Source organism: Tetrahymena thermophila (genome assembly GCF_000189635.1).
Source record: "Tetrahymena thermophila SB210 genomic scaffold scf_8254650, whole genome shotgun sequence".
Taxonomy (NCBI): domain Eukaryota; phylum Ciliophora; class Oligohymenophorea; order Hymenostomatida; family Tetrahymenidae; genus Tetrahymena; species Tetrahymena thermophila.
This window is the reverse complement of record NW_002476418.1, coordinates 811,630-830,016: the sequence shown is the minus strand read 5'-3', so window position 1 is coordinate 830,016 and position 18,387 is coordinate 811,630. Positions and strand designations below refer to the sequence as shown.

The following is an 18,387-nucleotide window of genomic DNA, read 5'->3' as shown; positions in this document are numbered from 1 at the left end:
AAATAGAAATATTTCATTGATTTGAGTTAAATGGAATGAAATTTATTATTTATTTTTAAATTTCACTATTAAAGAAATAATTAGGCGAGTTACACAAAAAATGATGTTTAATAGAACCAACCAGGCTAAATAAATAAATAGTGCATGAAAAATTAATTAATTTTTATCATTTTTAGTGGCATATTTATTTATCATAGCAATTTTAATGGTATAAATATCTTCCTTTATTAATTTGTAAGTGCTTCTGTTATTATTACATCTTATTTATTTATTTAGTGCATACGCATCTCAATTTTTTCCAATCATTCTATAAAAATAAAGTAATTAATCCTAAAAACAACTTCTGTTCACAATTTTGCTGCTTTTTCAATTTAATTTTCCACATCTTTTTACCTTGATAGAATAATATATTTTTTATACTTTGCTTTATATAAACCACTTATCTTTGATGTGCACATTTCTTAGATGAGACTAGTAACTCAAATAATAGTAAAAATTTTTTGTTTAGTTACTATAGTATGTATGCATACACTATATATAATCTGTAAGGCGAAGTGATTAAAATTGATTATTAAAAAAATTCCTTTTAAAGATATTTAAAGAAAATAAAGAAATAGGATGAAAACACTTAATTTTATATTCTTATTTTTTATATAAAATCTTAATATAATGGATAGAAATAATCTTATTAAAATTCAAAAGTGATTAATTTATCATTTATCAGACTAATTATTTTTATCAAACTACTAGTAGTCTAGTTAGTTAGTCCAAATCTCTCTGCTGAACTAAATTTATAGCTTTTCATTAATTGAAGTAAGAAAGCTAGTTTATTAAATTTCACAAATGGGAAATCTTACTTAATATAAATTGGATTTAACAGATGTGCTTGGACTACTATATGAGCTGTGCTATCAAATAACTATTAGAAACTAATGAAAGAGGTGTTTTTTTTTTTTATTTTGTAAATAATTTTTTGGTTTTGCTAATACATAATAGAGAAAATTTATTAATTTATATATTTAATTGTATGTATGTCTTACTTTTTGAATACTTGCTCAACCAATATATATTTGATCTCAGTTAGATAAATATTGTTTAAATACTCACTTTTCCAAATTGAATACTAACTGTATAAATATGGTTTTCAAATTGACGAAAGATAAAAGTAATAAATAAATGACAAATAAATAATAAATAAAGAAATTTATAATTTTAGTGTAACCAAATAAGCGCTTCCGATAGATCATCAGTATCTATCTTGAATCCACACATTTTCTTTGTGCAGACAGGCATAATTAATCTAAATTACTTATTGTAGAAATTTAATTCAGAAAAATGAAATAATCTCTTTTCATTATAAACCGATTTATAAATGCCTTGATTTTCAGAAACTGAAAAAATATTTTATGCGTTGATGACTCATTTTGTGTTAGCATGAAAATAATGTGAAAGCGATAGTAAAAATAGAAAATTTTGAGTATAGTTTATTAATGTAAACCAGATATTGAAATAAAAATAAAAATTAATGTTGATTTCTTTTAATGAAGGAGATATATCAAAAATATCATGCATTTACTGATTTAGATTAATTTTCTTTTATTTTGTATTAGTAATGTATGATTATAAATTGACATTAACTTTGAATACTACTACCCTCTATTCTAATTAAAAATTTGATCATCAGTGCTGTTACATTTCCAATTAAAGTTTTGATTATCTCTTTATCTTTATTATTTTAGATATAATTTTAACATTAAAAGATTGGTTCATTATTTATTATCTATTGTAATTTATAAAATTAACATATGTCGTATTTTTCCCTATTCAAATAGAAAATAAATAAATAAATAAAGCTGATTGATTACATGTAATAACAGAATTCAATTTTTTAAATAAATTAATTAATTTGGAACTATGAAATTAAAGGTGAAGAGCAAGCAAGCAAGCTAGCTAGCTAACTATCTTTCTATTATCAAATACAAAATATTAAATTACTTGGCATATGCTTAGCTAATGTTTTATTAGTAATTAAAAAGCGGATTTATCAGAATTTTATTTAAAAGAATATTATCAGAGGATAGCTTTAGGATAATATTCCTAAATCAAAAATAATGTAGACTTAGAAAAAAAATTATTAGCTGTGTAAGCTAGTATGTTTAATAAGACAGATATTTATTTTCTTTAGCTCAATTTAATTTGAAAATAAGTTTGTGTAATATATAATCAATAGTATTACTTCAAAATTAAGTATAGTTGTGAAATTATTCACTGTAGCTAAAGCATAAAAAAGAGAAGATATAAATGAATATTTAGAAATAGTTGCTGATTTAAAATAAAATAGTAGCTTACTCCTTAGAAAGTATTTTTCTATGTCAAAAGTAAAATATATATGTGGACATTAATTTAAGTGTAATTGGAGTAATTGAATTTTAATTTTTGATGACGCTGTTTACGGAAGTTCAAATAGGAATAGTAAATAAAAAAAGTGAGTAAATTATTTATTTATTTATGTATATATCTTTATATTCCTTTGTGTGTGTTTTAGATAAAATTGAAAGTATAAGTAATTATTTTAATTAAATTACAAAGTTATAGTATACTATATACAAAGACAGAATATTACTTACTGAGAAATTTAAAATATATAAATTAACAAATATTATAACATGAGAATAATTGTAAGTTGATAAATGTTGTAAGATGATTTTATTACAATAAGTGGATATTAATGTATTTATTTATTTATTTATTTCTTTTTCCTTTCTTTTAATTGAAAGTAAAGTGTTTCTCAATTTATATTATTTATTTATTAGTTATTTATTTATTTTTCTTTTGATTAAAGAGAATTTTATAGAATTAAGCTAGAATAGATGTACTATTATTTTAGACGAACGAATCAAAGCATGAAACATAATAATTGATTTAGTGAGTTGTTTAGCTTTTTTAGTATGATTTGAGATATTTAATTGAGCTTTTTATGTATTTTGTGGGCTTAACAAACCAAAAAAAATCAAAGTAGATGCTTTTCAAAACTTTTAGCTTTATTTTATGAGCTAAAAAAACTTAATAGGTACTTTACTATAATATTTAATATGTCTATTTTGGTTAATTATTGGTGTCTTAGATAATCTTTTCATTCTAGTTGTAAAAGTTTATTTAAATTTATAAAGACAGATAAATAAATAGAGTGAAGGAAGGAAGGAATGAATCAATTAATATCCATAATTTTTTAAAATTTAGTAAGCGTTTAAGTTGTATGAAATTATAAATTTTGTACATTTATTTATTTATTTATTTTATTAATAATTAGTTGTTTATTTATTTAATTATTTAATTATATTTATTATAGCTATTATTATTATTTTAAATTAAATCCTCTTATTCTCTTAATTTCGAGTTCAGATACATTTATAATTATATTTTAATTCATCAATACGTCTATTTTTTCATTATTAATTAAATTATCAGTAACACGCTGTTCCATTTTTCGTTTTCTGCCAGCAATTAAATAAACTCCTTTTCTACTTGCTGAATTCAAAATAGTAGAGTCATTTTCATTCATCCTTAATTAATCTGATCTCATGAAATGTGAGAGAAAGAAAGAGGAATATTATTGAAAAAAACGATCGATGAATCGGATAAATTATCTCAGATGCTTTCTTATTCTTCATCTTCGGAGGAAGATTTATTGTTAGTAAGGGCAGCGGCAGTTGCTTATGTAGAGGAAATGGATTAGAATCTGTAAATTAACTTTCCTTCAGAGAGTTACTTGATACCAACCATAGCACGGAGCCAGTATTCATCACGAACAGAGTCGGATTCAACAGGGTTTCCTAGAACGGATTAAGTGATTTCAAAGATGTATTTCTTGATTTTGTTGATGTGTTCTAATTAGAATTAAGGAATGGGAAGAGTTACATCAATTTCAAAACAGGCCTTGTGGATATTGGCATCTTTAGGCTTGTTAGCGATTTCCTAAATACTTTCGTGAGTTAACTTCAAGAAGAGAACGTTGTAGTGAGAGTGGTTGAAAAGATCGGTCTTGCAAACCTTTCCTTGAGTTTTTCTTCCTGATTATTTAACTCTGGCGATGCATTTAATGATTTCTTCTTAGTAGAGGGGTTCGATGTTAATTTTGCTCATATTTTCACGGGTGAAAATAGAAAGGAGAGAGTTTAAGAAAAGTTTAGTCAAGTTATGGAAACGAGATCTGCTACGAGGATCCTTTAAATCTTCCTTCTTAATTTCGCTCTTTGACTTAGTCATGCTGGAGGGTAAAGTAGGAGTGTTGGGAAGAGTAGAGGAAGTGGTATTTCTCATGCTAGACTTGATATCTACGCAACGCTCTTCTTCGCCATTGGCGATCAATTTTTTCTTACGGATAGAAGTGGATTCTGATTAGGAGGAGGAATCCAATTCTTCGAATTTTCTCTTGACATTCAATTCTGAAGTGAGAGGATTGAGAGTTAAGAGATTTTAGGCATTGAGGAAAGATTGTTGGAATAGTTGTTGTTATTATTAGATTTATTATTATACAAGGGATTATTGGGGGAAGAAAAAGTTAGTAGGTTATTATTATTGAGGGAAGAAGATGGGTTGTTATTGTATTTATTGTTATTCTTCTTCACGCTTGATGTTATCGCAGGAAGGGAATGAGCTAACACTAAGCTTGTGTTCCATGTTATAAATTTAAGGTTAGACATTAATGTTGGTCATGGAGGAGCTAATGCTATTAGGATAGCTGCTTTCTTCGTTAGCGTTTTTCAAGCAACTAAGAGTAGGCATGTTGATTTATTGTAAAAGTAACTAGCGTTATTGCTATTACAATTATTATTAGCTTTATTGTGCTTGAATTTAACTTAAGAGTGCATCAATTAGTAATTTTTATTGCATTTGTTGTTATTCTTGCTTTTCCTTTTAGATAAGGAGATGATTGATGTGCTAAAGAAGAATATCTTAGTCAATGGGAGCTTATTATGTAGCATTTTTCAAGGCAAATTAATTGACTTGTTAGGGAAGCATAGTATTGTTTAAGCAGAAGGGATTAAGGGATAGTAATGAGCCAGGTTGGGAGGAGGAGTGGCTCAATTAAGGAGTAGCCATCTTAATGGGAGATGAGAATGTGGTAAGGGGGGAGTTTGTAACTGCAGAGTTGTTTTGTAAGAGGGCAAGGTTAAGCATCTTATTTTTTTTGAGTTCTTGTGATAGTAAGTTAATTTATATGTTATTTGGATTTAGATCTATTTATTTTTTTATTTAGTTATTTTCAGAGAGATATCTTGGTTATAATTTTATCAAGTTAATTAGTAAGGATTTGATTACTCAATAAAGAATATAATATCTATTAGATAGATAGATAGATTTTTGAAAGTTTTAATGTATGTGTATTTAATATGTTGGTAGGTAGGTTTAAGTGAGATTTGCTTAGAAGGATGTTTTGCTTAGAATAATTTTGGACGATTGTGAGTTATATTTGATGTTGTTGAAGGGTTTAGCTGGGTGATAACCTCTTAGAGAGATTTTAGTGAGAGGGTTAGTTTAGTAGTGAGAGGAGGGTAGTTTTTCTTTTGAAGATTATTTCTTCTTAGATTTTTTTTCTGTAGTAAATTAATTTGAATTTTATTGTTTATATCAATAAATAGGTTTGCTTTCTCTTAAAACAACTTTTTATCAAATATGTAAATTTTTTATTTTAGAAAAGCACTGATTAATTTTTTTTTTTTTTTTCGGAATTATGGGGTAAGTATAATAAATACTTATTTAAATGCAGTTTAAGCTTTGCTTGGTTTAATTTGATTTTTTTAGGTTATTACATACATTAAAAATATAAGGAAGAAATTAATTAATTAGGAAAATATTGATGATAATGATGATGATGGGGAGGGAGCGTTTTACTTCCTTAGCCGCATCAATCAATCAATCAATCAAAGATTTAATTTTTAAATCAATTTTTAGTTTAAAATCAAGCATTCAAAAACAAATAAATAGCTAAAAGACATAAATTAAAGAAAGTAAAGAAAACTTAATAGATAATACGGATTTTAAAAGGAAATTTCACCATATATATAAAAGTAAATTTAAAAGACCATTCAATTCTCAATACATTTATTCATTTATCTCTATCATATCTTTCTCCCTCAATTATACTAATGTTGTCAAAGTTCAATATAAGATATATCTTTGATTGCGAACATTTAACCATCCACCACACCAGTCCATCCCACTTTTTTATTGTATCAAAAGCTTCCAAAAAGAGGTTTCGATTCAAAGCACTCAATGTTATCAAAACATCACTCCTTTTAAATATTTTTTTTTGTCATTATTGATTCTTTTTTTCTTTCAATCTTTCATTCATTCATTCACAGGTATTTAAATAGATAGATTCTTAATTGCTTTCAATCTTCGCACTTTAACAATTATAATATTTTTATAACCATAAACAAACAAATAAATAAATAAATAAATAAATATTCCCATCAAAATTTTTCTGAAATTGAAGAGATAAATAAAATTTAAGCCCTCATTTTTATTTTGATAATTTAATTGCGCATATCTTTTTTCTCTCCATTTTTTTATATTTTAATCATCATTTACTTGAATATGAATGAGCATCTCAAAGGTTATTTAATCTTCATCAAAGATCATTTAAAATGATAGTAATATATTTATCAATCTATAAATACTTTTAAAAGTTAAGTCCAAAATAAATTTTTTAATATTATTATTATTAATACTTTTTAGTAAAAATCTCCTTGAAATGAATCACCACTACAACAATATTAGTATATAATTTCAATTAAGCAAAATCTAATTAATAGTTGGTGCTGCTTAAGATAATATTTTAGTTTTTTTTATTTTTCACTTGGAAAATTGAAGTTACAAATAAATATATATGTGTGTTTATTTTACCCAAAAATGTGCCGTCAGTCTATATATCTACTATGCCTTTACATATTTATAGAACCAATCAATAAATTTTTATTAATTTGATATGCTAACTTACTTGATTTCTATTTCAACTTTGCTTGTTGGAGATTTACAATTTTAGTAGTAGGATGAATTTATGTTTTTGCTATCAAAAAAATCAATTTTTAATTTCACTAGAGTAATTTCTTCACTGGATCAATCTTCAAATCACAAACAAAGAATTGAAGAAAACTCTAATTACTATGTTTGTTTGTTTGTTTGTTTGGGATAAGTTTGTCCGTTGTTATTTATAAAACAACTATAAATTTGTTAATTTTATTTATTAATTTATCTGTAAAGCATTATATCTTCTTTTAATATTGCACCAGAATCAAAAGAAGTATGCATGTATGTTTGTTTGTCTGTCTGTCTGTCTGTATGTGCAAATTACTAAAAATTAAATATAAATTTTTTAAATAGTACTATTACAACAAAAGATGTAGGACTATTAATTTTTTTAATTAACATTTTACTTTAAATAACATCTATCTAATATATCCCTACAAAATATAATTTAAAAATATATGTGATGATTAACCATGCTAAATACCACAAAAAATTGGTTTGATCATTTTAAAATAGAACTATATATAACAAAATAATATTCCGTTATAAACAAACACTATGCAATTATGGATGCAATATAATACAAAGTTTTCAAGTTAATCATCCAGTATTGAAAAAAAATAAATCTACTTTGACCAGTTTGACCAAGAGAGTGATAATTAAATTTAGTAAATTACACTATTATAAAAAAATAAATCCTTCTGTTTACTGTATTAATTTTTTAGAAATAGCATAAATAACATTACTCCTAATTTTTATTAATCAATCTTTTGCGTCAAATTTGTTGATCCTTTAACTGAAAAACAACTTGTTTTCTATATCTTTTTAATGAATGAAGCAGTAGATTTAGTTTTTATTTTTTTGTCTTTTAATCATTTCGCCAAAACCTGTTTTCAAATGTTCTTTATGACTTCAATTAACTGGTTAGGCTGCAAACAATAAGGACTTCTTACTTGCCACAAAAGAGGGCTGGCTGCGTTTCCACACTAATATATTATTATTTGTAATTAAATTGTATTTTTGAAGGCGTTGGATAGTTAATTTATCTTTATTAAAAAGTCTTAAAGGCTCTTGTACCTCATTGCCTACCATACAAAAATATATTATTACATAGGATTAAATGAGTCAACTTTAATCTAATTTTGATGAAATTTCTGGTTGTTTTATTTATTATTTACCATTTCTAAGAAAAATTATTATATTTTAGCATTAATTACCAAAGAATTCAATTTTTTCTAGAGTTAGCTTACAAATATTATTTAAATATTATCTTAACCAAATTCAATATTTATTTTTCAGCCAGAAATTTGTTAATATAAAAATAATTTAGTTTTATGAGTATATCTTGTTACACATTTTTAGTAAATTTAAGTACCGCCACTATTAAATGAATATTTCATTTTATATAAATCCTTCAAACAAGTAAAAAAAGAAGCTAAATTTTTTGCCTTATTCATTTAAATGATTATCTTCTCATTTTCGTCATTTGATTCAATAAATAAATGGACACATTAATGATAAATATAGAAAGTTTATTGAGTTAGTTAGTTACTTACTTTATACTATTATTGATTACTGGATTTAAAAATATAACAATATCATGTAAATTAAATCTAATAACGATAATAAAAATTCATCTAAAGGAAATTTCTTATTCTGAAAGCTGTAGTAGAATTATGAAAGGAGAGATACGAATAAATATTTTAATTGATTGGCTGAAGAAAATTAATTAATAGATATTTTTGAAAATATTTAAAAAGACAAGTAAAATTTATAATAGAATATAATGAATATTTGCAGTACTTAAATACTCTAAATTATTTTTAATCTAAGTTAAATTCCTTAAATGTAAAAGTATAGAAAATAAGCAACAAATATTTTAAAAATATTTGATTAAATTTCTAAATTGTTATGAGATGATTAGAACTATAGTGTCTTAGTAATATAAAATTAAATATAATTAAAATATAAAAGAAATAAATTACTAGCCAGACAGATAGACAGACAATTCGTCATTTTTTAAATACTAGTGGAAGAGTTTTAATATGTTTCAGATGAATCTAAACTTTCTTTTTGAAATTTTAATCTTAATTTCATAATTACTTTCTTTCTCAGTAAGTAGTCTAATTTGAGATATTACTATTCACCTTCATATTAGCTAAAATTTTTGATAAATTATTAAAAATAAATACTTAGATCTATAAGAATAACAAATAAATGGGTGTAGTAGAATATAAACAAATATATCTATAAATGAACAAAAAAAATCAATACAAGTTAGAGAGTTTATTTGTTATTTAGATATTAAGCAAGCAATGATTAGAATCTCAATTAAGTTAAAATTTGAATATTATCTAAAGGAAAAAATTCAATAATTCCCTTTGTTTTCTATAGTTGATTTAAATTATTTCAAGTAAAACAAATTCTAAAATTCCTAGATAGAAACAGGCAGTTTGAAAAAAAAAGTACCTATATTTTTTAATTTGTATTGGTAATTTGTATGTTTGTAATACTTTGAATAAATTTCAGAAATGTAATTATTAAAAGAAATAGAATAGTCTGTGATCAATTTACTGATTTAAAGCAAATAAATAAATGAAATACTCACAGAAATTCAATACAAATTGACAAAATAAATTTCTTAATTGAAGAATAACTTTCTTAACTCATTAAATGAATTGATTAGAATTATTTAATTAACTAATTATGAATGACTGATTGATTGTTTGATTGACTGTATGATTGAATAATAGTTATTAATATATAATCAAAGATATGAATTATTAATTTCCATACACTTTTAATTATTATTTTTTTAATATTTTAACAACCACTAAATTATAAAATTTCAGTGTATCTATTTCTCTATATAATTCCTCCTAATATCTTTTAAATTAATATATAATTCGAAGTGTACGAAAATACCTTTGATTCATTTCAATTTATGTTTGAATAACAACTATTACATCTTACATTTCCAGTCTCTAAATTTTTCGTCAAACTATAACCAGCAGAATTAAAATCTCTCTTTTTAAATAACCTAAAAATCAAAGTAAGAAAAAAATATTATTAAATTCGTGTAAGCACTTCTTTTTAATATAAAATTTTCTTTTCCCTCATTCTACAAATTTTGAATTGATGTAGCATTTATTTATTTATATATAAATTGCTTATTTCATAGCTATACTCACTTTCTTGCTTTTCTTATTTTTTGTTTATTGAAGTATTTCAAAAATTGTTGCTATTTCGCAATAAGCAAAGCTAAAATTTGTAAAATATGCTAATTACTATGTTGATAGTTCAAAATAAATTAAGATTTTGACATAACAACCACTTAATTATTATTACTCAAACACTCTTATTATGCATGTTTCTTAGAAGCAAATTAATTGGTAATGTTTTAAAAATATTTAAACTGAATAAATAATTTACTTAATGTGAGTTATTAATTATTTTTTACAAAAAGGCAGTAAGGCTACAGAATAAAAGAATTTATTATTATTTTTTATTTTTATATACATTAATTATTAGATATTTACAAAAAACAAGTGCTAATAAATAAAAAAATCATTGTTAAAATTATAATTTTGCATTTTTCATTTAAACCTTATTTTTCCCATTCAAAATATTTTTCAACTGATAAATTTAGCATTTTTTTTGAGTTTTTATTAAAAATTTATCTTAAATGTAATCTTTGCAATAAGTTTTTATTTAAAAAGATTGAGCATAAACACTTACTTGACTTAAAGAATAGTTAAAGAACAAATAAATAGTTTGTCAAAACTATAAATGATAGATAGTAGAGAGAGCTCAAAGATGTTAAAATTAATATATTGAAGATATTTTTAAAGCAAATAGATTGGAATTCAATTTAATTTTGGACACCTTCAAATAAAATACTGGCAAATAAAGAAAGGCGTTAACAAATAATTTTGATTATTATTTTTTTGTACTTTTTTTAAAACTAGATTGCAATACTCGTGTTTATATTTATTTATATATTTATTATTTTGTTTATTTCTAAAATAGTCTGCAAAATGATTAGCAAATAATTAGTGGGCAGTTGCACTCACTTCTTCTTCTTACTAAATGAATGGTAAAAATTTTTTAATTTTAACTTACACTGTTATTTTTTTTAATTAAACGATATTTCTCTAAAAATAAAAGTAAGATTGATGAATTAAATGTAAAAAAATTACTTGAAAAATCAGTGTAATATTGACTATAATATAATCTTGATTATCATGTAACTAAATGACTTGATTTTGATTATTTTTGAAAAGGTTTTTTTGCTTACATGATTAAAAAAAGGATCGTGTAAGTTTTAGCTACAGATTCAAGTTAAAAGATTAGATTGAAAAGTATTTTTGTTTGATTGAACTTTAATTGGTTAGTTATTTAGATAATTAGCAAAAGATAGATAGATAGATGATATACTTAGATTGGATGCTAAATATTTTGGAATATTGAAAGAAAATTAAAAGCAAAAAAGGGGTATTTTTTTTCGAGAAATAAATTAAAATGAGTAAGCGTTGTTCTAGCAAATTATTTTAAATGAAGAAAAATAAAGAAAAAAAAAGTGTAAATCAACTTTATAATTTTAAAGTAAATGTGCAAGTGTGGACGTATAAACAAAATTGCATTCAGGTTTTAGATTATGTTAAATCAAGGCAAGCACAGAAAATGTATGTGTAAGAAGTTTTTTTGGGTAGAAATTTGTAAAAAGAAATAATCAGATAGCTTAATTAATTAATGTAATTACACTAGATATATATGGTATAGATATTTATTTTTTCTTTTGTTTTCCTTCTAATTAATATGTAAGAATTTTCTCAGTACTAAAAGCAAGCAAATAAATAAATAATTATGTAAAAATGTGAAAAAATAATAATTGAATTAAATGGTTTGTTTGTTTGTTTATTGATTAATTGAGAATGGAATAGATAGATATATAGGACAAATGAATTATTAATTTAAAGCTTTTCTATTTTCAAGCATTCTTTTCATATTAGTATAAAATTCATTTTAACTAGAACCAATGTGCCTAAATGCAAATTTAATTTTGATAATACCAAATTTCATTTAGTTGAGCAACCACTTTTATAAATTTTATTAAATATTTAGCTCTTATCATAGTTTGAATTAGTTTTTAAATTCTTTTTCAATAATTAAACTAAATTTGTCTTTATCTTAATTATTCTAATCATATTTCAAATTAATTTTAACACTAAAAATAAATGGCTTAACTAGGCTCTAAGCTATTAACACTCGACATTTTCATTACGATGATAATTTATATTTTTCTATAAATAGATCTATCCATCATTTTACTTAATTTACATTTATCCCCATTGAATCACTACAATCCACATCATTTAGTTTACAATAATAGAGCATGAATAAAAATTAGCTTTGGGATTTTGTAAATTATTGAAATCCTTCTGAACTAGATACAAAATTTTATAAGATTTTATAAAGTCTATGATACCTACATACATACATACCAACCAATGAGGGTAAATAAATTAAAAATTTGGATTTTTGATAAAAATAATAAGTATGCCCATTCATTCATTAATTGGTATGAATATGAAGATAGTATGATCTAATTTAGAAGAATAATTTAGGTGGTTTAATTTTTTAGAAGTAAGCAATAGATTAGGGAGAGCTAAAATTAGAGAGGTGTTTTAAAAATAAAAAATCATATGCTAATTTAATTATTTCAAAGAAAGTAAAATATGTTGACGTTCATGGTATAATATTAAATATCTTTGAATAAAGATTTGTTACTTTTTATTTAAATTTTAATTTTGTTAGCAAAATTGTGTTTAACTCTATCTCACAAGCTAAAAATTTCAACTTTTTTAATAAACTTTTTCCAAACATACATGTGAAAATATATGAGAAAAGGAATCCATTCATACGTGTTTACTTGCTAAATCTGAATAAACATTCATATAATTTGTGTTTATATAAAAATGATACAAAAACAATTCTATAAAAGCCTCCAGATCTCTATGCAGAATCTTAGAAAAGAGTTTAAGTTTACTATAAATTCTTTTTAATACTGAGCTCAAAGAAGGATGAATTTTATTTTCCACGACTAACTTTAGATACTATGAATTATTATAAATTTCAAAAGCAACTAGATACAATTCTTATTATCAATTATTGGTAGTCTTTCAATAAAAATCAATCACAATCATACAGAAATATTTCTCTTGATAGCTTGCTTGCTTGCTAATTTAGCTCTAAATATTATCAAAAATTAAATTCTTTTATAAATTGATTTGCAATTGCATTTTCTTAATTTAGTATCCTAGTATTTTGCAAAAATTAATAATACAATTTCGACTGCTATTACCACCTCCTTCATATAAGATACTCTTTCGATTCTTACAGTTTTTGATTAGCTGAGTTATTACTATCATGCTTTACTGCTTTTAATATGCAATTTTTATTCTAATGAAGTTATATTTTGTAAGTTATCTCACAGTTTCTCATATAAAGTCTAATTAAATATAAGATCAGCTTTTGCTTTGTAGCAAAAAATATCGTGCAAATAGTGATTTGTTTAAAATTTTACTAATAAATTGTCCTCCCTTATTTAAAAACTCGTTTATTAGCAGCTTAATAGGTTTTAATATAACTTTGTTTCGATTATCATATAATTAATCCTTTAATAAAGCTTGTCTTTTTTTGTATAGTTTTTGATCTTTTAATGCTTTAAATGTGTGGCTTTTAATAAACCCTTACATTTCAAAAAAATAATAAATATTTTTATTGCCTTTGTTTCTCATGTTAGTATGAAAATAAAGTTATTTTACATACAAAAATAGTTATTTTAGTCTATAGAATAAAAAAAACTCTTAAAAAGGCTAAATTTTTTGAATATTTTGCTTAACTAATTATATATATTTCTAAACTAATTTTTAGTTAAAAAATACACCGATCGAATTCTGTTGCTTTGTAAATTACTTTACACAATAATTTTTATTTCATATGATATATTGTTCATCAATATTTTTACACTTACTTATATTTCAAATAGTGTTTTTTGTAATTGTAAATTTAAATTTTATGCATATTTTTCTTTTAAAAAACTAAGAAGTACGAACTGTAAAAAACAAGTTTGTTCATATATATTGCTTTTTTAAAATTTTCATGCTAAATATGTACACTAAACTATATATAATAAAGAAAAAAGTTAAAAAATCTAAAAATTTAATTTCTTAAGTTATAATTGAAAAGTTAATATATGATAAGTGAGAAGCAAGTGTATTTTTTTGTATAAATAGGTGAAAAATTATTTATATTTGGTACATAAAAAGTGAAAATTTAACTTCTAAAAGATCTAGTAATAGATTGCAATTATATTTATTTTTGCTGATTGTTTGACTACAAAAATTAATCAAATCCTTCTGATCTTAGACTACTAATTTTTTTTACTACTAGATATTGCGATTAGAAGAAGCAATTGATAGCAAAATTTCAATAATTTTTTTTTTTTTCAGTAATCAAAAATGCAAGGATGAATGGAATGAACTATTTTTAAGCAGAATAAGAGACTTGCTAAAATTTGTTATTATAGAATTATATTCGTATGAATTTAAATGGTTTAATTCTCTGTGTTGCTAGCTTGCCTAAATAAATTTTAATAATGTAATCTAAATTAAAGGATACTCGAGAGCAGTAACAACTGGTTTTAAATAGATTGATGCACTAGTATTTTACTCCTTTATGATTTTGTTGGTAATTGATTTTCTTGTCAAATAGTAATGCCAACCAAATTAACTTATTAAAGGAACAATTAATTTAATTCAGTAAAATACCTCTAATGCAAGTATCTTTTGGGAAAATTTGATTAGCTATAATCAAATAATAGTGCAGAGAGAGAATATATGCAATTTGGAGTATTTATTTATTAAATTTAATTTAATTTCCCCAAAATAAATCATCAAGAAGTTAAATAAAGTGACGCAAACAAAATGACTTTCTAAATTCACTATTTTTAAAAAACTCCTACCAAATTAATTGAAGTCAAAAATCCTATTTTTTAACGCTGGACAATTCTAAATTTTAGGCTTGCCATTAAATGCAGAGTAATTAAAAACACTACTCTAAATTTATCCTACAAAATAAAAAAATAAAGTAGCTCACAAATTGAATAAATTAGAACAAAAAATAAATTTTTTTATCATTCTAGCTTAGTAGAGTGGTTTGATGATTTAAAATAGCACTTTCTTTCCGTTCTTATGAATTTTGTCACCAAGTTTGAATTTTGCAGTAATTAGAAGTCAATATCGCATTGAAAAGGGTAATAAATAAATTATAAAAAGTAGAGCGCATGCATGTCCGTGTTAGATATAAATTGAGAAAGTTAAATTTAATTATTTATACTAGATGAGCGAATATTAATGTAAGCCAAATAAATTCAATCCTCTATTACAATTTATAGCTTAGGTACTCTCTTTAAATTTTTAGATTGAGACATGTAATATTTGTAGAATAAAAACTATGAAGTAAAAGCAATATTTTTACCACTTTCTTTTTATTCACTAGATTAAAGGAAAAATATGTAATCACCTACTATTATCACTACAATCAATTTATTTATAAATAATTAATTTAGTTTGTTATTTTATTTCTTTGTTTCTTGTTTGATTGATTGATTGATTGTTTGATTTATTTTGTTTTGAATAGATTTGATTTGAAAAACTAACTAACAAACTATCAATAAAAATAATTAATTAATTAATAAATTGAATTTTAACAAGACTCCGAATTGAACATCCTGTGAAATTATAAATATATGCTGATAAATTTAATCTGAATTTATTCCTCCAAGTAAGTCTCTACTAAGATTTGATGGAATTTCCCCCACCCCATTAAACCCACTAAATTTGAAAATCAAAAAATAATATTTTTTAATGATTTGTATATAGACTTTAATTAGCTATTTTAATTAGTCATGTATAACATTAAACTAATTATTTATTATATATAAAAATAAAGCCAATTATCATATGAATTTTGTTTAAATATTTGCCATAAATATTTTATTTAGCCTTTGGAAGTAAATTACTATAACATTAATTTTGTCTTTTATAGATTCGCATTCTAACTAACTAAATAACTCTTTGCTTCCTAATATAATCACAAATTTAAGACTGTAAATCTAATCTAAGCTAATACCAATGCATTCTTGTTTTTGTTTTTCTAGTAAATTGAGTCATCACTAGTGGAAAATTTTTAAATATTTTGATAGCGAGTGTACTTAATTTTGCTCAAATATTGATAATAATTGGTGAAAATAAACTTCAAAATGATTAAATCCTATGATCCTGCGCTGCTCAGATTGACTATAAATAATGTTATGCTTTAAATAAATTATATAATTCTATAAAAAATACGATACTTTAAAAAAGCTAATTTACTTAAAGCACATCAGAATCTAGTGTGAAATAAAGTAAAGTCAAATTATTTTTGGTGAAAGATAATTCCTACTATCAAATTAGAAAGTAAACTTCCTGATGATATTAAGTAATATTGTTTTAGAAGATTTAAATTTATTATTTGTCTGATTGATTACTTTTGCTATAAGCTAAATTGTTTTCTAAGCTAATATTTAATTTTATCATTCATAGTTGTTACTTTTTTTCACTAAATGACTAGAAATCCATCGAAAAAACTCATTTTATATTATTCAGATAAGACTTTTGTAGATGGATAATTATCAATTATTTTCTATTTGTAATTCTTCTTGTATCATTCAAATTGAAATAAGTTATTTTTGTAAGGCTGGCTTATATTTTTTGTTGCATTCTAGTGTACAAATAATTAAAATTTTAGTCCATTTAAATACTATTGCACGCTTTCAAAGCAAAAGATGTAGGCCAATTCAGTAATAAAAATTTTGGTTGGAAATTATCTTTTGGATGTGTGAGCGTTCATACCTACTTTTTAATATTTTCAGGCTTATTTTAGAGGTTTCTAAAATATGACCAGAATTAATGTAGATTAATTGTATTTTTTTTATTCAAGAAGAAAATAAATTGATCTCCTTTGATAAAGAAAAAATATTGATGGCATTGCTATATAATTAACTAAAGAACTACGACTGCAACTCCTTATCTTTAAATTTATAAATCGAAAGATTTGATAAAAACTAAGACAAATAAATGTGGCTAAATAATTTGATTGCAATTATTATAACCATAATCTTATTAGATGCCGAATATAAAATGATCAAATAAAAATTTAATGTATGAAAGAATATATATGTTTTAGTAAATTAGTGAGTGAATGAATGAATAGAATAAGTGAGAATGTTAGATATTTTAATAAAATTTCATGGTTACCCGGTGAAAGCTTTTTAAAATATTCGATAATTAATTAATTAATAAATATATTATCAGTGCTTGTGAAAGGCTTATATTATGAGTTGAGAGAAATAAAAACATTATAATTAATTGAAATATTGAATTTAGTGGTGGTTTTTATTCGTTCTTTTCCATATACGTAATTATATTAACCATAGATATTAATTCTTGTACCAATAAAATAAAAAATACTTACTATCAACTTTTCCGTTTGAGATATTTTTGACTTTTGATTTTTATCTACAAAATTTAAATTTGCACTAAGATGGCAGACTTCGTCTTTTTTTTCCAAAGCCTATTAAGGCACCCTACTTCCTACAAGTGAATCCATTTATATCTAATGATAGCTTCTTTAAGCGCCATTCAATATTTTTATGTTATTTTTTAGGTAGAAGAATAGCTTTAGATATTTGATTCATATTTGAATGAAAATGGTTTAAAAATATTTAACGCTCAAATAAATACTTAAAGATATTTCTGACAATATGAAAAAATGATTAGAATAAATATGAGAAGGTAATTAATTAGATAGATATAAGTTGTTAGTTATTCATTGAAATTTATAATCGAAATTATTCACTGAACTAGTTTGACAAGCTCCCTCACCACTATAAAAGAATAATACTAATCAAAAATAAAATGTAAAGGTGCTTCTTATAAATTAATCATTAATTTTTTAATAGGAAATTAAGTTGTGGAATCAATTTAACCTTTGAATATATATATATAATTATTTGTTTAATGGATAGAAGAACTGTTTAGAATGCTCGCTCCTAACGTATAATAAGAAATCTAAAAATATTTCAAATATCAACCACCATTACATTTATAAGTCTTAATTATATCCATATCTTTCTATTATTGCAAATAATTGCATTTACACTCCAAATTTCTCATTCTTAGCTACTTGACCATTAAAAAAATTTTCTTTTTTCTTAGCAACAAACATAATTAAATATCTTTCTTCTTCTCA

General features: G+C 23.3%; 6 protein-coding genes across 6 annotated transcripts; 3 read left to right on the top strand and 3 right to left on the bottom strand. All coding sequences in view use genetic code 6, as the record gives it.

The window, feature by feature from the left end:
- Nucleotides 1-166: 166 nt before the first annotated feature.
- TTHERM_000079059 (hypothetical protein) lies at nucleotides 167-805 on the bottom strand (the record flags this gene model as incomplete). The annotated part of the gene is made up of 1 exon (XM_012797575.1): nucleotides 167-805. One exon carries the CDS (start codon nucleotides 803-805, stop codon nucleotides 167-169), a length of 639 nt encoding a protein of 212 aa, XP_012653029.1.
- A 298-nt stretch (nucleotides 806-1,103) lies between these two features.
- TTHERM_000079058 (transmembrane protein, putative) lies at nucleotides 1,104-1,754 on the bottom strand (the record flags this gene model as incomplete). Its single annotated transcript, XM_012797574.1, has 1 exon — nucleotides 1,104-1,754. The coding sequence occupies one exon, from the start codon at nucleotides 1,752-1,754 to the stop codon at nucleotides 1,104-1,106; it is 651 nt and encodes a 216-aa protein (XP_012653028.1).
- Nucleotides 1,755-3,648: 1,894 nt separating this feature from the next.
- TTHERM_00079050 (hypothetical protein) lies at nucleotides 3,649-5,181 on the bottom strand (the record flags this gene model as incomplete). The annotated part of the gene is made up of 1 exon (XM_001015746.1): nucleotides 3,649-5,181. One exon carries the CDS (start codon nucleotides 5,179-5,181, stop codon nucleotides 3,649-3,651), a length of 1,533 nt encoding a protein of 510 aa, XP_001015746.1.
- A 6,148-nt stretch (nucleotides 5,182-11,329) lies between these two features.
- On the top strand, nucleotides 11,330-11,912 carry TTHERM_000079049 (hypothetical protein; the record flags this gene model as incomplete). The annotated part of the gene is made up of 2 exons (XM_012797573.1): nucleotides 11,330-11,393; nucleotides 11,443-11,912. 2 exons carry the CDS (start codon nucleotides 11,330-11,332, stop codon nucleotides 11,910-11,912), a joined length of 534 nt encoding a protein of 177 aa, XP_012653027.1.
- A 2,898-nt stretch (nucleotides 11,913-14,810) lies between these two features.
- Nucleotides 14,811-15,344, top strand: TTHERM_00079020 (hypothetical protein; the record flags this gene model as incomplete). The annotated part of the gene is made up of 1 exon (XM_001015743.1): nucleotides 14,811-15,344. One exon carries the CDS (start codon nucleotides 14,811-14,813, stop codon nucleotides 15,342-15,344), a length of 534 nt encoding a protein of 177 aa, XP_001015743.1.
- Nucleotides 15,345-16,403: 1,059 nt separating this feature from the next.
- TTHERM_000079019 (transmembrane protein, putative) lies at nucleotides 16,404-17,303 on the top strand (the record flags this gene model as incomplete). The annotated part of the gene is made up of 2 exons (XM_012797572.1): nucleotides 16,404-16,575; nucleotides 17,077-17,303. 2 exons carry the CDS (start codon nucleotides 16,404-16,406, stop codon nucleotides 17,301-17,303), a joined length of 399 nt encoding a protein of 132 aa, XP_012653026.1.
- Nucleotides 17,304-18,387: the final 1,084 nt, after the last annotated feature.